This window comes from Hylaeus volcanicus, chromosome 6 (genome assembly GCF_026283585.1).
Source record: "Hylaeus volcanicus isolate JK05 chromosome 6, UHH_iyHylVolc1.0_haploid, whole genome shotgun sequence".
Taxonomy (NCBI): Eukaryota; Metazoa; Arthropoda; class Insecta; order Hymenoptera; family Colletidae; genus Hylaeus; species Hylaeus volcanicus.
Window position 1 is genome coordinate 9834074 of NC_071981.1, and position 23320 is coordinate 9857393.

Sequence of the window (23320 nt, forward strand, 5' to 3'; positions counted from 1 at the left end):
TTTGCAAAATCTCGTATTTCTCGAAAACTAAGGGTGATGGAGCAATTTCACTTTCAGATTCGTATTTAGGACGAGGAACCCTATAAGAATCACCTAGTGGATATCGCGGAATTTAAAAAAAGTTTAAATTTGTTGGACAGTGTAATATAATAAAAATGTTGAAGGTTGGTACATTTATTAAATGCGTAACAATTAACATTCTGGTGGTTAAATTTATTGCATGGATTACGTCAGGACTGAACACAACGGTTTCAGTTCATAGCGAGCACACAAACTAAAACAGTCGCGGGCTCTTTCGTTCATTTATCACAATCATTTGTCTTGATTGACTTTTTTCTCAGTATGGATCGATTCAAAATGAAAGTTTGCTGTAATTTAGATGTAATTTAGAAAAAGTCTACAATTCAGAAAGCGATTTTGTACATTAGTATACAGACTCTACCCGTCATATTTGTATTTATCACGTATGCTTCAGAATCATCAGTTTATCATCGTGATTTCGATAAGCAGCTTATTGGCAATATTGCTTCAGGTATAATTTAGTGCAGAGCTGTAAATTCTTAATTACCGTTACGTAATGATTACTTTGACCAAGTAATTAAATAATTGTCATTACAATTACTCTGTCGCATGTAATGGTATTTGGAATTACTTAACTACTACCAATAATTCAATTACGTTTTAATAATTACATATAACACCCGAGAAAGTAATTAAAAGGTAATTACAGCTACTTTTTGAATTACTTTAAAGTAATCGCAAGTACATGGACAGCAATTGTTAAAAGTAATGATTACCATGAGATGCACAAAGTTTAGTATTATGCACGATTCAATTGAAACAGAGTAATGTTTATGATGTCAGGTTGGGCTAAAATTATTTTTCAATACTACATATGTCATTTATGCAAATGCGTTGGTATTTTTTAATTCATTGTACAATGGAAATGTCTATCATCTGGAATGTTGTGGCTCTTGATCAGCGTATTTCTTAGCTTCTTAGTGTTCATCCTCGTGAGAAGGCAAGCGTTGTATTTATAAAAAGATCTGTGTATTGCAGTGAATAAAAAATAAGAAAGTATTTTATATTTTACTTTCAATGTACTATATATACGTACATGATATAAGTAATATCTTAATTGTTCTTTATAAGATTTTGTAGCAAAACCTACCTATATTTAATTATTTAATTATTTGTTTCGCAGATTAAGACATATGAAATGTCAGAATCAGACATAGAAGATAATATAAGTATAATTCCTGTTGATTTGTCGTCTAGCTCTGCTAATACCAGTTCCAATTTAAAAAACTCGAATGCTATCGAATACACTATAATTATTTCATAATGTTACTAGCTTGTAACTAACTGATAATGGAAATCACAAGTTCATACAGCCAACTAATAACTAATTCAAGTTGAGTACGAATGTGCAGTGTTATGTAGACCAGCGTTTCTCGACCGCCGGGCCGCGAGAGGAGATTTGATATTGTTTTGTATGTATATACATATATGTGGAGCAATAATTTGTATGATTATATCATAATTAATAGTTATTAATACGTATGTCATTCATAATACTGTTGCGCCGGGGTGTCGCACAACGCGGGGAAGGCATTTCCGAACACTAGTTTCTTTAATAACAATAATTCCAAACACTATATCTTTAAATAACGATAATTCAGAATATATTTATTTGCAATAATAACTTAATAAACTTAGTAAACTTTAAGATGTATTTAAGGCGTCTGTTCGGTCGTAAGTCTCGCACCGAACTCTCTTTTCAAATATCTCCCGGCTCTAAGCAACCGGAAGAACGAACACTCGTTTCCGCTCGTTCATAGGATCATCTTCGTATTGCGTGGCATCTTCATGCCGTCGCAACAATTCTTATATACACAGGGCGTCCCAAAAATGTTGGAGGTCCTTGAAAGTGGTAATTCGGGGGGTGATTTGAAACAACTTTTTCCTTAGTGAAAATGTTTTCCGAGGCTTGGTTAAGGAGATATTAACAGAAAAACCCGACCAATCAGAGCGCGAGTATGCCACCGGAGCGCCCGCAGTAGTATAGGTCCGCCCTAGTCGGCCGCGCTCGGAAGCTACTGCGAATATGCCGGTGGAGAGCCCGCAGTAGAATAAGGTACGCGCTAGACAGCCGCGGTAGCATTGGCTACGCTCTCGGTCGCCACGCTTAAATTGGTCGGGGTTTTCTGTTAACCCTTTGCACTCGAGGCCTTTTGTAGGAGAGAATGATGACGAGGTTGAAATAACGAATAAGTTTATTAATTCCTTCCCGTGCCATTTAGCTCGTCGAAACTCGGGCCCAAGCGGTAGGCACCGACGCGCGTTAAACAGACCAGACTGATGCTTGTAAACAATCGCAATACCCATGTATCTCGTCGCGAGTCTGACTCGCGATATTCATGTTTGGGTCAAAATCTTCGTCGCGAGTCTGACTCGCTAAACTACGGGAAGGGGTTAAAAAGAAATGGTCACGCAGCTCGCAGAACGTCCTCACTCACGCGCTTCTCGTTAGCTTCTGCTTTCTTAAACGACGCTTCACTACTTACCCCGCTTTTATTTCCCCGCCGGTGGTCGGCTTCTAATTCGTTTACAAAGATTCAAAGTAACCGCGTTCGTTCGGCTCTACGCAGTAGCTCGCACACATTCGTACCTCGCGGCACACATCTCTCTCTCTCTCTCTCTCTCTCTCTCTCTCTCTCTCTCTCTCCTACACTTTTTTTCTGGTATCTACCAGCCACTCGAGATGTTTCTTAGCCTTCTATTGCCATGAATTCTAAGCTATCTAGATTTGAGAATAAGGTCACCTTTACCTCGCCAACAATTATTTTACCGACACTTCGAGCTCGATTACATAAAGGTTGAGAAACACTGATATAGACGATTACGGCAACTAAAACGCAACTTGTGTCGCCGTGTGTACGAAAGGGTCTAAAGATGTGCAATTGGAAAGCATCCTAAGTGAACGATTATCATATCCGAGAAAGTAGAATTTATACATGTTCGTTTGTTTTTTTATTATAGTGCGAAGTCTATCACTTGAACTATAACACTTTTCAATGTACGTTTGTTTACATTAAAATGTCTTACATAGTCTTATTTACGTTACATTCTTTCACATCAATCCTTATCTTCTTACGTTATAATGCTTTACATTACTTCTTAACTTCTTGCATTACATTTCTTTCCATCTCTGTTAAGGAAGCCGAAATTCATAAATTGATAAAAAACTCGATTCGTACCGATGACCTTACCTTCCAAAAAGTGGCCACATATTACGAAATACCCTCTATTCAATTGAATTAACATTCAGTATCAAAGAAAAAGGAAAACCATACAGCAAACGATCCAACGATTTTGATTTTACAAAAAATTTACCTTTTCTCATTTAATTTTTAAACTAGATTTTATTAGAACCTAGTCCAAGAAACTCAGGACATTGAAACTGTGAAGGCTAGATTTATGACACAAACTGCATTCACCGAACACGACCGTAACACAAACGTTTGATGTTCTGTTCGTCTCGAACAGGGTCACAGAACTGTGTCGGCCGTTGTTTCGTCGTTAGCGTGACGGTTAACCGCGAGAATTATTTTAGATAGTTTGGCGCAACTTTCGTCGGTGAACTTTTCAGGCGGCCGTATAGGAAACTGAAACCGTTGCACTCGCCAGGGCTAAACGAAAAATGATTAGAGCGCGAATAGTTGGCACGGCTGAAAAGTTGGAAAAGTTACCGACGCCGTTAAAAGTTACCGCGAAGCAAACCGACAGATTCCTGTGATGGAATCAACGAAAGTATCGACTTGAGAGAGTTCGCGCCAGTCAAAGGGTGTTCTCGTCTAGCACTTTGGGAAAATTCTCTTTTATCTCCAAAAGTACGGAGACGAATTCTCGCGGGGACAAATTCCAATTTGGGGATACAATTGATCCAAGTTTGCGTTTAATAAAGGGTTTTCCAAAGGGGACTGCGGAATTTTATTTTTTAAAAACGCTGTACGCTTGTTAGCATAGTCGCGATAGACACTACTTAAGGAAGGGCGCCACGACAAAAACAATAAGCTACTTTCATTATATTGTACATATTTCATATTGAAAATGAAAAAACTTAGTTTCTTATTTCGAGTATAACTATACCTGAGAAATTCATTATACCATTATACCATTTATCCTTGTCGTATGATGCCTTAGCATCACTATTTTATTTTAAAAATTTAAGTAAAAGTTATTTTTCTATTACACAATATATGTATAATAAAAACCCTAGCAAACAGTTGTTCTATTAATCGATTGTTTTGTAAAACAAAATTATTGAATATAGCTAGGATTTTCATGTGCCCAATGTGGCTTCTCATCTTTCAACTTTAATTCTAATGGTTTGTACTTTTATTTTAAGTACAAAAAATCAGAATACATTCCATACCATTCATGTTTTATAAAAGATGCAAAATCTTACACACCCTTTTAAACAATTCTTTACATATCACATTAAATAAATCGATTTTTTAATGTATAAAATATATTGATGAATATTCCTGTTAAAATGTTTTAAATATTAAAATAAAAATTTCTGCAAAAGTGGCGCTAGGATTTTGTTTCTTGATAACGACATATGCCTGTCAGCGTAGTCGTAGTGTGCTCATTAATATAAATATACGTATAATCATATTATACAAAGTATATAAATCATATACACATGCATTCAACACAAAATCAGAAACTACGATGTAATATCTCGGATTTTGACGAAAATTGGATATGGTCCAAATTTGTAGATATAGATTTTATTTTTATTTTTTTTGCTACTCTTATATGCTAGTCTTCACTGTTACCTCGCAAAATCTCATGCTTCTCTTACTACTTTAACAGATTTTTTAATTCTCATTCTTCCAATGTAAATTACTGCGTCTTTTTGAAAGTTCCTTTATAAAGTGCGTAATATAAAAACAAGGCATTTGTTTAAAATAATTTACAAAAAATGGTTGACAAAAGTTGTTATTTAAACTGAAATTATTTTTATTTAATACTTTTATATCCTCACAAGTCTGCTGCGAAAGCTCATTTCCATCCGCTGGGTAGTTCAATGGTTACAATTTCTTGAAAAAAAAGTTAGCATTCTTCTTCATACATCTATAAAATCGACAATTTTAAAAATTTCGGAGTCTTTTTATAGACGTTCAAATATCGCTAAAAATTATATATACGATTATAATTTCTTGAAAAAAAGTTAGCACTCTTCTTCAAACGTCTATAAAATCGATAATTTTAAAAATTTCGGAGTCCTTTTATAGACGTTTAAATATCGCTAAAAACAACAACATATTCAAATTTCGTAGAAACCCAATACGTTACACCAAAAAGTATCCGATTTCGCCTGCAATGACCTGTTCCAAACAGTTTATGTTTAATTAAATAACAGAATCCTTTTCGAAAACCCTTTATATCATACGTACAGATCAAACGGGAACTTTTGTGAGTAGCTGTACGAAGCAAAACTACTCCGACCATAGAAGTTCTAATGTGTTGACTCGTATTCGCGAGCAGCGTATTGAACTTGATCCCATTCCTCGAGCGGTGTGCCAACTTTTCACGACCAGCCAGAACGTTGACGAATTCGCTCGACGACGGGACCAGAGCTTCGACGAGGATGAAGAACGACTCGCTGAATTCGTCTGAGAGGAACGACGACGAAAGGGGACACGAATCGTAGGAAGAGTATGCATCGGCGCGGGACGGACTCGGAGCGGAGAAGTAAAGATTCAAGTGGACGGTAAGAATGGTCCGACGAGAGAAGAGGGTGGAGAAAAAGAAAAGTATTCCTCGATCTTTATCCCGCTTAGCTTTCGGCCAATTACGATCTTGAATAATGAATCAAACGTTAACGAGTCTGACAACGGGCTGTCCCGTGCCGCCGTTGAAAAGCCGAACACGGAAGCGACAGAGGAAAGCGAGCGAAGCGGGAACGAAGGAAAAGAATGAAACGGGGGATGGATTTCCGTGCTTTGTTTCGCGGCTAGAACATTTTGCTTTGGGCAAACTCCTGAAAGGGTCTGTCCTCGAATTCGTACCCTCCCTTTCAGTCTCTTGTCAGCGAATCGTGCTTATTTATTCACACGTTTCGTTGCTAACACAACCCCTGTTTTCCTGCTAGCATGCGTATCCTGCCGTCCCTTCGCCACGTTGCGTTACCATTTCATGCGTTACCCTCGTCGTTTCGATCGGAACGTGCATCGAACTTGCTGGACGGGGACGGAAGTATCGTGCGTATCACTGCGCGGCAGAGATGCGCGAAATTTTTACAGCTAGGTATGACGGTCGAGTAAGGAATGAAAAGTAAACAACAGGATTTACGGTAGTCTGTCGGGTCGTATATTTTATTCGGTGGTTGTTGTACATTTTGCTCGGTGTCTCTCAGAGTTTAAGGTATTATAAATATAATACAAGGTGTGAAGTAGGGGATGATGATTTTTCAGGGTGAAACAAGCTATTACTTATTCGATTCAAATAGTTTCACATTTTGTTTAAGCAGTTCAAACAAAACTGTTTTTTTTTTTATAGTTGATTTTAAAAGTTTCAAACAGAAGATCATCAATTTAATCGCAAAGATATTGCAATTCGAAAAATAGCAAAAAAATAAGTTCACCATAACTTTTTAAAATCATAATATGAAAAAGACATTTCACACAGAAATCTAGTGGGTTTTGCGATGATAGCAGGCAACAGTTGTAGAAATGAGCATTCATTAATGTTTACTTCGATGTCTCGATGTTGCCTTCAAAAATGTCGCGTAAAAAATATATGATTTCATTTAAAAAAAAGTTATAGTAACAATAAATTTTTGCTAAAGAAATTTTGTTGAGTACTTTTTTTGCAATTTCTTGTTGATTAAATACCGACTAACTCATGTTCGCAACATTTTTTTGCCAGATTATTAAAACTGCCTCAAAAATCGTTAGACCTGATTTGTGACACCCTCTATATCCATGAAAGTAGAGTAGGTATAATAAAATAATTACAATATAAAAGTAATAATTTTCTATGCTTTTTAAGGATAATTTATTAAATCGATAGGAATTGTATTGTTCTAATGAAAAAGTAATCCTATTAACTCTGTTCAAACAAAGGGTACAGTCGGATAATAGGGTTAAATGCGCCCCTCAATCAAATTCAACTTGTAATGAATCATTTGATACCGTAAAGAAAAGAACAATGAATGCTAAAAGCCTCTATCTGAACTGGTAGGAAAATAAAAGGAAAATATCAAAAATAATTTTTTGCCCGATTTTTCCTGTATTATTAGATGAAAAATTTGAAAAAAAAATCTGAGACATGTAAGAGAAGGCGGTAACATTCTTCAGAATTTTTTCAGATTTTTTAATTGAAAATCCATGTTGTGAAAAATAAATAATGCTGATTCCGCATTGGAATCTTCAGAATGCTAAAATAATATTCTTGCAGTAAATAGATATTTTTGTTGGCTTTTGCTTGTTGCAGTAATATGTCATGTCAAAATTTCATATATTTCTTATATAATAAGTGTGTATACTATATTGAATAACCTTTCTCCGCTTGTATTTTTCCTCTCGTTGAAAAACTTATTACAAATGACTTTTTAGTTTAAATCTCTACCGTGAAAGGATTAGGAAAGATTCGAAACTAGGAATTTTCATATCGCTGCGCATATCATTCGTCGACAAAAGTTCTGGAAAGTCTTGATGGTTCCTGAAAGCCTTGATGAGTCTTGAATAGCTCGGTTCGCCGCTGCGCGAATCCCGCGCTCGATTTCGAAACGTTGCTCCTAGCGATTACCCGCAACAGCTATTCTTTCGTTGAAGCGATCCGATTGTTCGCATTGTTTTGCCGGCCAACAACATCACAATTAACTCCGACGTTAACAATGTATTCTTTGGTACATCGTGTATTTCTGGATGTCGTCGTTGCATTCCACGTTTCACCCTTTGTATTTTCAAAAGAATCACCGGAGCTAGACAATGTTTTATATATAGTCTCTTATGCTTTCTTATAAAGCGAACAGAACCGTGATATTAAGGGGCTATTATCGTCCGCTTGCAAGAAAAGAGATATTTTTTTTAAGAATTTTTATTTTACATGACAAATAGTTGTGAAGTGCCAATGTTTTTGTGCATAATGGTTAAACTAATAAATACAATTTCTTTCGTTCACTTTTAATAATTTCGTTCATTGATATAGTGAAATTTGTCCTTTTTCCGTAGTTGACACGATAACTTGACGTTGGATCATTCGAAAACAAATGTCAGGAAACAAGAGTCCAAGATTTATTAAATTACTGCTTTCCACAAATAAACATGTACGGGGTGGGTCAAGTAGGTGTGACAAGCCATTACTCCGATATCAGTACATTTAGAGAAAAATGTCAAAGGGAAAAGATGATTGATTGAAAGAGTGCTATGTTTATAAGCTGTAATATAAAAATATAAATCTATTTGCGTAGTTCGACAATTTCAATTGGAGTAGGAAAAAATTGGCTCGAATTACTCCCAAATGTAAACTTAAGTATTTTATTTCGTACAATTTCTTTCGTCTTTCTTATGTAATTAGAAATTAATAAATTGGTCCAAGCTTCTATGCATCACAAATATTGTCGTTTGTATATTTATTTAAAGTAGATATTGTATATACAGTGTGGGGGACTAACTTATCAACTTTCAATATCCTTGTTATTTATACGAAAAATTGTGTTTCTTATCTTATCGTTTAGAGTAAATAATACATTTGAAGAAAGATACATATTTATGAAATTAATAAATAATTGACTTCGATAACGTAATTCAATATCAATCCTATCTCACTCGAACTGTTTCTAACTCTGCCCGAAATCGTCTAGCTACTTAAAAAATATTTCTATTAATTACGAGTACCCCAAGCATCAGAACACGACTACGCAGTGTGACTGCTCTGAAAAAAAGGAGAACCTGGGGAGGTTTAGGCGGATCCTCTGTCCTCTCAGTCCTCTCTAGTTTGTGGGACCCTCGCCAACTCCTGAGCAAAGGTTAATACTTGAACACGTTTCAAAGTATATCATGTTTGACTTCGACTTTGGCAACTAAATATTAACTTAATTTGAAAAGTAACGCTAGACCTACAAAACACGTACAATTCTAAATAAATTACAAGGAAAGCCTAGTGAATTACATGGATCTACCATTTTTTACAAACTTCTAGAAGTATGTTGAACTAGCCCTAGTACTTGAATAAATATACAATATGACTTGGTATTGCGTTTTAAATAGGAATAAAGCAGGCCGTACGCCAAAGATACATTAAATACGCAACATGCGACGCAAATATTCTTCGGACGATGACATTTTAACATTTGCTGCACTTGCTTATGCGGTTTAGCAAGATATGAAATCTACCTTGCAATACGTATCGCGTGTTGCGTGTTTGATGTATCTTTGATGTATCAGGTGTACGGCGTCCCTAAAGGATAAAGGTTTGACAAAAACATTGATATTCCACAATTATCCACAAAAAATTCTTAAAAAGAATCTTCTTCTCTATCGCAAGTACGATATCAATAGTTTCATATAAATAATGTTATTAAAAGTATTTGTCTTAATTATTGTATTCCATACGACTTTCGTCTTGAAATCATTTAATTTATTTATCATTATTTAGAACAGAGTAATTTAGTTTCTTATGTTTGAAGTAAATAGAAATATTTAAAATATATTGTTCACTATCTCGTTCAAGTATTAGCTACCGCTTTCGAAATTGGGAGATGTACTCACCTAATAAACAGTAAACTATATGTCAAGATATGTTATCTTGTCTATAATGACAATTTTTTTGCTAAAAAAATATGTACCTTTACTATGTGTTGGGTTGTCCAGAAAGTCCATGTCGATTTTTGGTAGTTGATACAGGTCTGAATATATTGAAGTGGTTGAAAACAAATAACATGCATACATCCCTTAAAAGGTGGAAAGGTTGTGGAACAAAATGGCACCTATGTAATTCAATAAATACATATATATTAAAATTCAAACGTGTTTTTGAATGTTTCTTAGAAATTGGCACGAACTTTCTAGACAACCTAATACTGTACTATTCCTTAAAATTAAGAGCCTGAGCATTATATTCGTGGAAACCGGCATAGCAATTGGTCATTTGCAGTATGACATCGTTTATATTAACAAAATTATTATAATTTCAGTTTCAAAGTTACAAATATCTATAACTGTTACTATTAATAGTTCCTGAAAGAATTAATTAATGCTTAAATGCATTATTTAGATTTATAACAAATATTCTCAAGTAATAACAGTATAACGTAACTGTTCAAGTTTTAGTCGAATTTTTTACGGTGTTCATCGGATATTTTACCTTACAGATTCGAAACAATCGGATCGCGAAGTCATCGGTAGTCTGCCGGTTTCTCTTTTTTTGTCGCGAAACGAACGACCGCATACGCGGTTCTGAATGAAAGAGGTGCGGTAATCGGTGACCAGTCGGGACGAAACCGGCGTTTTTTCCACTCGTCTCGATGACGAAAGTCTCGACGGTCGCGTTTCCGCGATAATTAACAATCGCGATTACGACTCGGCCGAGCAAAGACCGCATTGCGTCAGTACGCGCAGGGTGGTTTGTCGGTGCCGCCTCGCAACTTTGCTCGTCGAGACACCCCCTCGTCCTTGCTTTTCCGTCTCCACCTTCACCCTCCATCTCCTCCCCGCCATCTGCTACCCCTTCTAGATTCCCCTGACCTCTGCGCGTTCGCTCGGTTCTCTGCCCCTTCTGGCACCTCCTAGTCGAGGCAGGCAATCTTCCTCCCTATTCTCCTTTCCTCGACTCGCGCGTTACGTTCTCCACCGTCGCTATCGCTATTACCCACGGCGCGACGATGGGATATATCGGGGACTCGCAGCGAAACACAAAATCCTGGAATCGTACCAATATTTTATGATTACGCTCGACGCGAGGCAGATTCGGTAATCCTGTACGCTTGATTTTCCGAGAGTGTCTTTCCAAACTGACGCGATGCGCTCTTAAATTGTTTAAGATTGTTGTTCCGTGGATTTATTTAATGGAGGATTTTAACAAAACGTCACTGGATTACTTTTTGATTAAATATGAATCGTATGAGCCTATTTCGATTTATATTCACTATGTCAATTTTGTGTAAAACGATATCAAAATTTTGTAATTTTCACGCAGACCCTTATGGAACGTACAGATTCTTACGTGAATTTGTTCGATTTAAGTCAAGATGCAATTTAGGAAATTGATGAAAATTTGATACGTTATAAAAACCACTGTTATAAACCATTAAAAAAAAAATAATAGTTATTGACCGTTACTGAGATATAATTCATTAAACTTTGAAACTGAACGTAGAAAAGTTGTGCAGTAACTGTTAGCATTGTTGCCACAATCATTTCTCGAGTATTACGAATGTGTGTGTAAATATATGTACGTATTGATTTATTATGGACGTGTGTGAGAGCAGGAAGACTTAGAAAGGTCCATTTAGAAAAGTTTCCAGTTGTATTTTTGAACGTGCCTAACTCGAAACAACTAGATATTTTAAGCATTTGCAGAAATAATGCACACAAATATTTCTGCGTGGACTTTATAAAGCTAATTCATTGATTTATATTAACGTTAAAATAACTACTGTTGTTGTCGACATATTCATGCTTATCAAGATATTTTAAAAACGATCTGTCTGAAATAGAACATTCAAATAGTTTATTCAAACCGGCATAGTGGAAAAATAAAAAAAAAATGATGCTCGTTGAAACTAAAGTACTCAAATATTTACTTTTTATGACGGAGGGTCATGTGAGCCGCTAGTGTGCAAAATAACATATCTAACTTTCAGAAACATCGGTTTGATAGATTTTTTTTTATTTTGACAAGCGGGATGAAAAAATAATTTTTTTAAATAAAAGTCTATGTATTCGTTGAATTGATTTTTTCAAACCGTTACTGTGATATGGCCCTTTAAGCTTTTATTCGTGCTTGATTTCACTATGACGTCTGTCATTTTAGATCGCTTGTAAAAACCAAAATAATTTTAACAGTGCATTCTTAAATATATTTACTTTCAAAAAGATAAAAAGGAAAAGTGATTTTTTAAAAGGGTCACGCGATAATGGCTTCAAAACGAAACGAACGGCTTCTCATTGAAAAATGCTTTTTTAGCTGTATTGAATTTTTTCACTCATGAGACATTATCACGAAAATCAAAAAACAAATTGAACAGGACTAGATGGAACCGCAAATACTGGTAACCAGTGGACAACTGAAGAGACCTTTGGTGGTAAAAGTCAAAATCATAGATAAGCCACGGCCGACGTGACTTTTTTTCGATTCTATGGAAAGATAACGAAAAAAGCTGATACGACAAAAAAATAACCGCCTGTTTTGGTTTTTAACGATTCCTGAAAATCATACTTTTTGGTCTTTCGGTACCAATTACTCAGGCTACAGTTTCCCTATCGAATCCGGACTATTTTTGTTTCACGTAAAATCGCCTTATCTGTAAAACAGTGAAGGCGGTTTGTTCAAATTGTACTTACTTAAAAAAATAAAAAAATAAAAAAGGGTGGAAAAAAACAACATAATTTTTGAAAATGTATATTGAACAAAATTTACCACCAATTTGTAGTTTATATTTTATAGAACAACCTAAAAAAAGGTTGGGTACGATCAGATAAGACATAGCTGAGAAAATTGTACCGAAAGATGTCTAATTTTACATAGAAAACACAACGTGTAGTGCCTCCCCAATAATTAACACTTTATTTACCGGGAGCCTATTTATAGGCTTTTTAATTGCAGTATTTAGTTATTGGAATTTATTTACTATGTCGATAATTGTCTACTTACAATGTTCACTGCTTGGTAACAGACTTGGCTTTCAATGTACCTAGTAACAGTATGGAGGAATTATTGTCAGCCTAGATTGGCGTATGCTACTGTAGAAAATTCTTTTTTGAATTAAAGTCTGCTTCTAAATAGCCCGGTAGATAAAGTGTTAAGTATGTACGAAACTTGATATAATTGCTGGGCAGCCGCAGGTCATTGTAACTCTCGAATCGTTCCCAGCCATTCCTTAGCATCATTTGTAACAATTTCAAACGCAAATGGGCCACAGACGTGCCATAAATTATAGAACTATGGTTTATGTGGCTGTCCAAACGGTAATTGTAAAGTTTCCGGGATTGTCGTGCAACTTGTCGCGCGGCACGTCACGTTGAATAGTTGTCGCTGCTACAAAACCGGGCGTACTGCAAGTTTGAAGTACGACGGTTTAGTAGAACGTGGGCGAGTGTTCGATAGCCAGACGGAAAGATTTTCTGTCCGATTTCAGCTTCGAAACGGGAGGCTCGAAGCGCAATAGACCGCAAGACAGAACGTTCGCAACTTTCGAGAAAAAGTCTCTAACGCTATAGTCGACAGATTTACACCACTCGACGCGGCCACTTCGATGCTGAATGGTCAACAGGAACAGTAACCACTTCGTATGGAGATAAATATTTCGTTATAAACTCGCATTCTTTTGGAAACTTCGGTTCTTGCACCGTCGACTCTTTCGTCTCTCTTTTTGATTCTCCGCAAGAATTATTGCTATCGTTTTCGACGTCATCGATGGTACAGCGATACTCATTTGTAATTTTTTCTATTACAGCGGAATTAAATTTATCGGTACGAAATTTTTGTCAATTTTTGTGTGAGCTGCTCCCAAGCATCACTACAATTATAGAAACACTCGACTAACGACAATGTAAACATGTTTTTTCCCTTTTCTCGAATGATACATATTTCAAGAATGTTTCGTATGAAAAAGTTCTTAAACATATTGATGCCCTCCTTGCTTTAAACGCAGTTATTAAATTGTGGAAACCACAGCCGGAAGGAAATGCAACTAATTTAGAGTGCTTGAAAGATTTGAAGAAACTAGCATTAGTAAAGTTTTTAAATGAAAATAATTAGTTCTGTTTTAGCAAGAAATACTTTATATTTAATATTACATATTCTATTTTTTTATTAATACTTGAAATAAACAATTTATTCACCAAACTTTATCAAACTGCAAGTCATTTCCTAGTTTGTAAAGATTAAAATATCGCTATAATTCAAAAAATGAGCGAAAAGTATAATTAAATCCATTTCTCTGAGCGAATCAATTATGAGTAATTGAGTATATTTAGAAATAGTTAATATTTCCATACCTGCATATTTGCAACTAAATCTTGAAGAGCAAATTTTGAAATAGATACTGACTACATACAAACACATTGTTATAACTTCCGGAGATGCGAGTGACTGCAAAATAATCTTGTTCAACCATCATAGGAAAGGTCTAAAGAATACATTTACACACATTTCGTCGTGACTTCACGTGAATTTGTTTTGTAACTCTAGCTAAAGAGAAAAAACGAGGCGAGATGCGGATTCAAGAAAGGATCTTTTTAAAAGAGCTAAAATAAGTTTCTGCATTTAATTTTTTACGTGTATATAGCTAAAAGAACATCTTTTAATACTTAATAATAATAATGAAATTGAAAATTTGGCATTAATCCACATAATCCGTACAAAAAGGTACAGTAATGTTTCCATAAATACACAATTTTGTCTACGATAAATGCACAGAAACCAGCCCCACCACTGGGTATATCTCTTGAGGGATCACGGAGTTCGATCGCCGAGCAATGTAAGATAATAATCCGCGATTAGATTACTGGGTAAGACAATTAATTGCAACGGTGACATTTTTTTTATTATTAACTTTTTTCATGTTAAACCTTTACCATCATATTCCTGACATTTTTCTGATTAAAATGAGACCAAACACGACATAATTCGCAATACATTTACTTGTAACAACTTATTATGTATCATATATCGTAGACACTAACTAAAAAAAGATGCATGGTAAATATCGTCCGAATTATATCGTGTTTGGTTTCATTTTAATCAGAAAAATGCCAGGAATATGATGGTAAAAGTTTTACATCAAAAACATTAATAATAAAAAGATAGATTCATCGTCCGATTAAATTGTCTCACCGACATACCCTGGTGTTTTCGCTCCGTCCTCTTCTTTATTCGCTGTTATTCTCTACGTTCGAAACTCGTCGGCAAACATCAGAGAATATACGAACTCTACGATAACCGCACAAGGTCAGTCGCGAGCTTGTGCATTTATGGAGGAATTACTGTATATGCGAAATCCACTATAATGGCGTTCAATAGCTAAAAGGTTAAAAGTTCCCAGTAATGAATAAAATAAACAGTTTACCGAATTCATTCGTTGAATAATGAATAGAACGTGCATATATTCGGAAAATAAAATTTCACCTCGCATCGAGGAAATAAAAACATAACAGCATAACAGTCCAATTGAATAAATAAAGTGTCGCTTCTTTTCGGTATCGATTCATCACATGATAAATTGTTACGCCTGTGGCGTCTGCTAGAATGGTTCGATACAAGAGTATGAATTTCAAACGCAAGAGCGATGGTATCGAAATACAACTCAGGCCTGTCATTAACTACCACCATCGTAGCCACTATCGCCACTTTCCATGTATCCGATCTCCCCGCGATCTCTCCATTGTACGTTGACTTCAAAGGAACTTATTCATACTATCGCAAACGCGTAGGTTTCGATTTCCGATTCGTGAAATATGATTGAACGCGCGAGTTAATTGGCGACGACCCTCGACGTATTTGCGGTAATATAAATTAATTATTATTAAGATAGATAATTACTTATTTTAGTACAAACGGTAACTATAAGCATGCCAATTATGAATTTTTTCTTTTTTTAATTGTTTTTCATCAACCTGAGAGGTCCGATTTTCTATAAGAACGAAATGCAATTTTTAAACACGTGTACATTACGAGCAAGATAACAGCAAGGAAGAATTACTTGAAACTGTTTAAAGAATTATCACGTACGACTGATAAGCAGTTAAACAAAGTGTAAAAGAATTATAACGATAAACTTGGCATTCGTTTGAAAAAAGTTCATTAAAGTTGGTAGATGTTGCAGCTTTTACAAAATAAGCGATTGAGGCGGTTGTGTATTCAATTTGTTGCGTTTTTTGAGCAATTCATTCAAGTTCGATCTGTTCTGAGAACAACAGCCCTTTTTAATTCCTTCGTTCATGATAATTGATTTTATTGCGAATTTTACCCATTTATGTTACCATACAAAATGTTTCTAGAATATATTTTATAAACGAACACGTTATTTATAAGTAATATTTATTCAAATTAAAGTTATTATTATTTAGGATTTTATTTTTGTGTAGAGAATTTATACAAATATATTATTTACAAGTAATTTTTAGTGAAATTTATTGTACCAGGTAAAAATTGAAATTGTTGAATTTTATTTTTATACGGTATATGTATAAAACAATGTTATTGACAAGGAATTTGTATTCAAATTTATTTTAGTACGTAAACGAAAATTTGTGATTTTACTTTGATATAGAAAATATGTTAATATGTGTTACGTATGAAGCAATTTTATTTTATATTTATTTTATTATACAGGGTGGTCCACGCAATTGTTTCAAGTCATAACTCCGTTATTATTGCTTTCAGTAATCACCCGATTTCACTTCATATGCATCGTATTATTACGGGAGTAACGCCGATGGATTCCTTACGTTTTTCTGATGAAAACGCTACCAAACACTATGTAAATCGGACTATTTTTAACGAAGATAGACAAAAAGCGTGCAAATCATTTTTTCCGTATAATTTCCTTCTAAATAATCCGAATTGTATCGTGTCTGGTACCATTTTCATCGGGATAACATAAGGAATCGATTGGTAATACATCCGTTAAGATTCGATAAGAAATACGGAAAATGATGGTCGACCTTCTTTGGGTCTAGTTTGCTACGTCCTTTTTATGATACCATTGTTGCCCGGCGGCGGACTAACATGTGTACTCGGATAAGCTTGAAACCATTCGAGTTGCCCGGTTCTTTCGGGCCGCTTGATTTGTTCGGACCGCTCGATTCTATTCGGATAGCTTGAAAAATTCAAGTTACTTGGTTTCTTTCGGGTAGCTTGAATCTTTCAGGCTACTCGGTTTTTGCAAGTACTCGACTCGGCTCGGAAATCAGGTCCCGGTTTGACTCGGCTTGAAAGCCGCTTGAATATTCAGTCTTTCCGGCAGCTCTATAACTTTGTCCTTAGAAGTTTTTTTGTACACCGAAAAGGAACGGAGATATTTAGGTGTTCTGTTTCTTCGGACTCACCCTGTATAAATTTGGATTTCAAGCACAACCGATCACTTGTTTCTCGATCAAGAAACGAGACATCCCCCCTAAATCGCCCGCAATAGGATCGCCTCTGCGGCGCGCTAATTGTCCCGCATCGGAATCGCGCGATCTAATCCGTGCGTCTGACAACGTTACCCTACCTAGATCTTACGCGTAATCACTATAGAATCGAACGATACGTTTGTTCCAGAGGTGACGATGTGCAACGATCGATCGAGCTGCTGGACAAAGTGCTCTCAGAGTACGACGAGCACGAAACAGAGGGTGAGAGCGGCGGAGGCGAAGTCGACGGTGGCGGAGGCGTCGGCGTCGGCGTCGGCGTCGGCGTCGGCGGTGGCGGCGGCGGCGGTGGTGGAGGCAGGGGCGGCGGAGACGTCGGGGATTGTGGAAGCAGCACGGAACCGAGTATTGGTCTCACGCCTGACGACGAGAGTCCGTCCTTAGGTATTTTTTTACGTCCTCCTTCCACCGAACCTTTTCCTCCAATTCAGCCCGTTATTCCTCTACCTGGCCGTTCACTCTTCCGCTTTTCACCTCGCAGTTTTACTCACACGCACGTATCTCGAGATGGGTCTGTTGATTTACCTAAAGGTGCCAAAACTCGTACCGTAGAATCGCTTTGATTCTATCGAACGGTCCCCGAAGGAACGAACAGTCACGGTAGGGACGAACGCCGTCATTCCTCCACCGGAACTCGTTTTTCTCCAGCGGAACAAAAAAACAATCTACCATCGTTCTCCTCGACGTTGCTTTGTCCCGTTGGCTTTTACCGTCGGCGCGCAAACAACGCCACCGTGTTTGACCCGTTTGCGCGTAATTATTTCGCTAATTGGCTTCTATTTTTCGTAACGCGGCGGGGGCAGATCGCCCGAGGGACCGAGGTAAGGACCCCGTGAAATAGGCCACTTTAACGGAGCTCGCTCTCGAGAATCGCGCTCACTCGATTCGACGCGAAAACTCTCCGACATTTACATCGTTGGGGTAATTTCGGAAGCGGGGAACATTTTGGCAACGGCAATCGTTTCGAAAGATTTATTAGTGGCTACGGAAAGGGCAGCAATGGCGCGGAGTTTTATTCGTCGGTGGTACTCGGGGATGGCGAGAATGATATTCGTTTCGGTACATGTGCCGGGGTGTAAAATAAATGTTTGCTGCGGCTTTCAGGGGATGAATCTAGCGTTCGTGGATCGATGGAGATTTGTTTGAAAAACCTATGGAAATATCTGAGTTGGCTCGAAAATATCTTGGCTCCTGGGTTACTCTCTATTATTGAGTCAGTTTACCGGTAAAATATGTATTTTACTTATTTTATCAACGTACAGATGATAAATTATCGAACAACTAACCGTAAGAGTTTTCGATACATCTAATGGCTTTATAATAAACTAGTATAGTCAGGAGCGCGTTGTATAAATTTTAAATAGTATTTTCTAATACAACAGTTATAATTCAATTATTTTAAAATTTAATTTTAATTGAAAAAGAATCTTAAGAATCTTATCGACTGGAAACAACCATTTGATTAATTGTCTTGTACAATTGTTACAATATTGTAAATGTCACCATAGAATAACATATACTAATGTAGAAAATTCTTTTTTTAAATTGCAGACTGTTTCTAAGTAGGCCGGTAGATAAAGTGTTGATATACCTGATTCAAAAACGGGACAATAATGTATTTAAGAGCTTTAGTCGAGACCAGATTTGTTTTAATTATAATAGTCAAATTTGATTCCACTTCTACATATTCCAAGAGGATAAAAGCATCGAAAAGGACCATCCGTGTCGTAAACAATTGGTGTTCTCGCTAGAGGTAGTTAAAGTTTTAGCCAATTAGAGTGTGCAGAGTTGGTTGTGGGCGTGACGCTATTCGTTCACTTTATCTTCCATTACTATGCATCACTAGCGCCGTCCACAGGACCTATATAAATGGTCCTTTAGACAACTTTGTCCCAGTCTCAACGCTATATTGTGTTTGTAAGGTTCGCGCAATCTCATTGGCTGGAACTTTAACAATCTATCGCGAGCAAAACAGTCATTTGCAACGCATATCCCTTTTGACCTCTCGTCGAGCGTATGATGTAGGGAATAGTAAACAAAATTGACGCTGTTGTTTATGGTAAAAATAAATTTTGCGATAGGTTTTTTGCGAAATCATCAAAGTGACGGATTCATTGACGAATGACAAAATGTTTTCTTTCGTGTTCTTTGCATTGATAAAGGAAGGTCCGAGTTTAACATTCTATTACAAAATGGCAGAGCACAGGTCTCCTTTTACTATTTAAGGAACATTAAGTGTAAACATTGAATAATTTTAGAAACGTTAGCAAATAATAAAATTACGTGATACTTGCATATGTGAGACGTTAGCAAATAATAAAAATTACGTGAAACTTGCATACAATGCAACAGAATTTTGTAAAATTTTATTTAAATAATAGATGACAACGTGTCGTAATCACCTACGTGTGTTGCACCCATTATTTGATCACTGTGAAGTATAATTTTTATAACTCAGTTTCTACTCTTGATGTAACGAGTAACGTACAAAATTTGTTTACCTTTTATTAGTTACTCAAAATAGTCATTGAAATATAAGTTTTGCCCAGCTACATGTTGCGAATGTCAATCTATCTCGTCGAAGTTTCTGTTGGACAAATGATGTACACACACTTCAAGTAAACTTAGATTTATTATTTATTAGAATATTATAAATATAAATATAATATATATAATTTAATTTAATTTATATTTAATTTAAATACAGAAACATAAGTAATATTTATTAATGCGTTCATACCTTTCTTTAGATACTTATTTCAATTGACGGAGAGTCTACATACTTTTTTTATTTATATTATTATAATGTATATTATAATATATTAGATATTATATATTTATTATCTGAAATTATAAAAGATATAAATAATATTAGTATACATAATATAGTAGTTTATTATATATAGTTTATATTTAGTTAAAGATTAATATATTCAATTAATATTATATTTTAGTTTTAGATTTAAAGAGTTTATTCTCAAGAAATTTCTCGTAAAGTATGATTTGTTTCAAAAGCTATTACCACGGTATAATAGAACATTAGAAACGATAGCATTTTGTATTTACCATTCCTGCAATATGTCTTATAGTGTAGAGAAACAAGCAGCAATATGAAGAACCACTTTCTTAATAACAACGTTTCCACACACTGAAATCACTTATTAACACCAGTGAAAAAAAAATAGCTGTGTCGATTGCCAAATTTCATTATTAGTCGGTTCTCGATACGCCTTCTTCTACACGGTTCTCAGTTTCGCGCGCGAAGATGCTTGATTGCCCGCGCGACATAATTGCGCAGAATCCTTATGTCAACGAACTCGGAACCGACTTTAACCTTTCGTAACGTTAACCTAGACGCAACAAGTCGCGGTGTTCTATCAATAACTCCATGACATTTAGAGTTTGAAATAGGTTATCGGTTCAAGAATTGAAACGCTGTTCGTTAATGATTTTTGATAATGAAGTATTCATCGAATAACAAACTGGTAGCCATTTATATATCGTAGTATTATTTATTAACATTTTCGCTATGAAAATGTTGGCCGTGAACCGTGAAAGCTACCACCGCTGTACTTGCGAGATATCGAACCACGGATTTGTACTTTGCCACGGGGACGTCTATTATTTTTTATTTCGATTCATTTCTTTTTTTTTTCTTTTTTTTTATTTGTTATTTTACGCTCAATTTATTGCCTTTATGAAAGTTATTTCAAATCGACAAAGACAAATTCGATGTAAATGAAACTTAAAATATTCAAAATCACGTTATTTACTAAAGTTTATTTGTAATTCTGAAATCAGAATATTGTTTTTGGTTTTAATTAAGCAAGAAAAGTTACTTTAAAGCTTTTGTTTTTATTTACACATATTATGATAATAACGTCTTGTTTATACCATAAAAAAGAATATACAACCCCGCTCATAAGTATGTACTTGCGAATATATTTTATCAATAGTTTATTCAATGTCTCACCGGTAATAATAAAAAAACAATTAATTTTCTTTTCATTAAACTTCATCATAAAACTTCTTATATAAATCTTAACACCCTAGCTATATAATAAAATAATTCCATTTATTTTGTAATATCTCCTCATAAATATTTTTCTGATATTAAACATTTTTTCCGAAATTATCTACCTAAATGATTTGACAGTTTGTCTACGAAATTTAATATCCCACTCAAAACTTGAATATTATTAAATTAAACTTCATCATAAAACTTCTTTATTAAATGTTACTAAATACATAATTAAATTAAACTTCATCATAAAACTTCTATTATTAAATGATACTAGATACATAATTGTACAATAAATAATTGTACAATAATTATTTACAGTATATATTAATTATTCATTGAGCTAGTAAGTATTCATATATTTATGGACGAAGTTGTAAATTAATATAATCCTTATTTTTAAATCTGTATTATGCACTCCCTGAATATCTTGGAAATATATAAAAAAAGATTCATGAAAAATTTGATCTCTTAATGTTAACATTAACACGTGCCCCAAACCTTCGAAAGTTTTCAATGGAAAATATCTAGAACTTTTTCAGTCGGTGGCTTATTTTGTATCTCCATTAAAAATCGATGAAATGATTTGAAATTTGGCAGAGTTATTACTTATAATAATAGGAACAAGCCTTAAAAATTTAAAATTTTTATCTTAATTGTTTCCTTGTATATTAGCCCAAAAAATATGAAACAAATTTCTCTACTTAAAATATTGTTTTAAGGTCTTTTCATTAAGTAACTAAGCGAATTAATTTTGAAAATGAAGTATTACAGAAAATAAATCTGAATAAGTTTCGCAAATTTGAATGAAGTTCCACAAAAAAGTGCTACAACAAATGTTTGATTACGTAATTTCTAATTATCTCGGAACAAAATTTAAGCTTCGTAGACATTTTCACGGCGATCAACGTGTAGAGTAAACAAAAAGAAAGCATAGGCCAATTTGGTAAAAAAAATTAAAGATTTCTCTTTCGAAGTGTGCGTGCCACAGCCCTGAAGCGTTAAGGTCCGTCTGCGCGTGACAGGAAGTCACTACTTTCATTGTACTGACATAAGTGACGTCTTTGTGATGACAATGCACATGTAATATAATAATATACAGACAGTTTTGGTGACACCATTTTGTCAGTCTTCAATATTTTTCAAAAAAAAATTCTACGGCATTTTCCGCAGAATATTGTTTTATTTGTGAACCCATAAGTCTGATTTGTTTAAAATCTGTAATCTGAAAGAAAACTTGCACGTGGCGCAAACCTTCCGCAAAAACTGCGCATCGTTAAAGCGAATGTTTCAATAATTATTGTCAAACAATGGTCAATGAAAAACATATTAATAAGTAGTTTTATCATTACTTAACATTACGAGAAAGTCTTTGTTTAAATGGTTTTATTTTACGTCGCATTCACTGCTTGGTAATTAGGGACGGATTTAATTGAATTTCTGTTTGATTCGTGGTACTATACTATTCTATTGTATACTATTGTAGAGTTTAGCGTCCTTAAGATAGTTGATGGTCTTTAACACATGTTTCTGGGTTCAAATTGTACTTCCTTCTCTGTAACTCAGATCTTCTGCACTCGTAGGTGGTCAATTATAATTCACTTGTCACAGGAATCGCAGTGGGTGGGTCCGTTTTTTTAAATAGATGTTCGCGTCTAATAATTTTTGAGTGTTCAGTTCTTAATCTAGTCATTATTATTTTTTCTTTCCTGTTCATGTCACACCGGGGTACTGATTGGTAAAAGTCGTGTGTTACATTGTGAGTTTTTATTCTTGTGTGGTCCCATATTTTATTCGATTCCTTTTTCGCTGTGTATTGTATGTGTGTAATAAAACCTTGGTACGGGATTGGTTTTTCTTTATTTCGTATAATTGTTGCATTGTTTACATTGTGAGTTTTTAGTCTTTTTTGGTCCCATATTTTATT

The 23320-nt window shown here is 35.1% G+C and overlaps 1 protein-coding gene across 3 annotated transcripts in view; it reads left to right on the plus strand.

The window, feature by feature from the left end:
* The window catches only part of LOC128878448 (uncharacterized), a 229801-nt gene that overhangs the window by 120517 nt on the left and 85964 nt on the right, over positions 1-23320 (plus strand). For 2 of the 3 annotated variants that reach the window (XM_054126659.1, XM_054126660.1), the window contains exon 4: positions 17503-17756. The exons of the other annotated variant lie outside the window; for it this stretch is intronic. In XM_054126659.1, the coding sequence (XP_053982634.1) occupies positions 17503-17756 (254 nt within the window). The remainder of the gene's footprint in view (positions 1-17502; positions 17757-23320) is intronic. 3 annotated transcript variants of the gene reach the window in all.